Source organism: Echinops telfairi, unplaced genomic scaffold, assembly GCF_000313985.2.
Source record: "Echinops telfairi isolate 266 unplaced genomic scaffold, ASM31398v2 ScPeMD7_2;HRSCAF=8, whole genome shotgun sequence".
Taxonomy (NCBI): domain Eukaryota; kingdom Metazoa; phylum Chordata; class Mammalia; order Afrosoricida; family Tenrecidae; genus Echinops; species Echinops telfairi.
Genome location: NW_022103898.1, coordinates 4,347,823 through 4,348,823, shown reverse-complemented (window position 1 = coordinate 4,348,823; position 1,001 = coordinate 4,347,823). Strand labels below are relative to the sequence as shown.

At 55.9% G+C, this 1,001-nt stretch overlaps 1 protein-coding gene across 1 annotated transcript in view; it reads right to left on the bottom strand.

The window, feature by feature from the left end:
- Window positions 1–529: 529 nt before the first annotated feature.
- The window catches only part of CDPF1 (cysteine rich DPF motif domain containing 1), a 4,379-nt gene continuing 3,907 nt past the window's right edge, over window positions 530–1,001 (bottom strand). The window contains exon 3 of the mRNA XM_045289419.1: window positions 530–708. Within this exon, the coding sequence (XP_045145354.1) occupies window positions 552–708 (157 nt within the window). The 3' untranslated portion in view covers window positions 530–551. The remainder of the gene's footprint in view (window positions 709–1,001) is intronic.

Sequence of the window (1,001 nt, the reverse complement as noted above, 5' to 3'; positions counted from 1 at the left end):
CTGCCTGCACAGAATGCAGGGGGGCTCCTCACACCCCAGTCACACACGTCCACTGCCACGAGGCGGCCAAGGGTCTCAAACAAAGGTTCGGTGAATGGGCCCACTCTGCCTCTCTGAATCTCAGAGCCCTCGATTCTACAATGGGTGCGGTGTGCTTTCCCTGACAAGCTGGGGGGATGGATGAAGCCTCACCTGGATGAAGGGCCCCAGGCCCGCACCTGGCACACAACAGAGATCCAGGAGGAACACATGCTCCTCCTAATCTCACCCCTGACCCCAGCAGCAAGGAGAGTGTGTCACCAGCCCAGGGCAATGTGGAGGGCAGGGACCACTGGGGAGCTTCCAAAAATAAGTTTCCCAGAATTCCACAGGCCACACAGAGATTCCCTAACTGGTCCCTCCCATGCTGCCTCCCAGTCCCCACCCTCTCAGGGCTGCAGGGCTCCATCTATAATGGAGGAGCCTGACTGTTCTCCCATTTGGAGCCTGCAGGGCTCCCAGGTGACCAAGGTGAAACAGGTCATGCTCACCACCCTTGAAAAGGCTCAGCTTCATGGCCACCAGTGGGGGTGCCCAGCCTCAAATCGCCAACTCACCGGGCCCACGCACACCAGCCTGCTACATACGTTGCATCGGGAGCCAAGGACAAGGAATTTGTCCTTGTTGGCGGCGAAAGGGTCCTTCAGGACATAGCTCTCCTCCAGCAGGCTGCAGAAAAGGATGGCAGGTGTCAGAATGGTGGCACATTTGCTGTCAGGATGGCTGGGCTGGCCACCTAGCACACAGAGTGAGGGAAGAACAGGAAGCCTACAATTGTCATGTACATTGACTATAGCTATACCAGGAGCTCTGGGAGGTTTAGTGGTTAGCCTTGGGCTGCTAAGCACAGGGTCCAAAGTTTGAAACCACCAGTAGCTCCTGGGGAGAAAGACTGGGATAACTACATCCATCAACAGTGACAGTCTTAGAAACCCACAGTAAAAGTTCTACCCTGTTCTAGA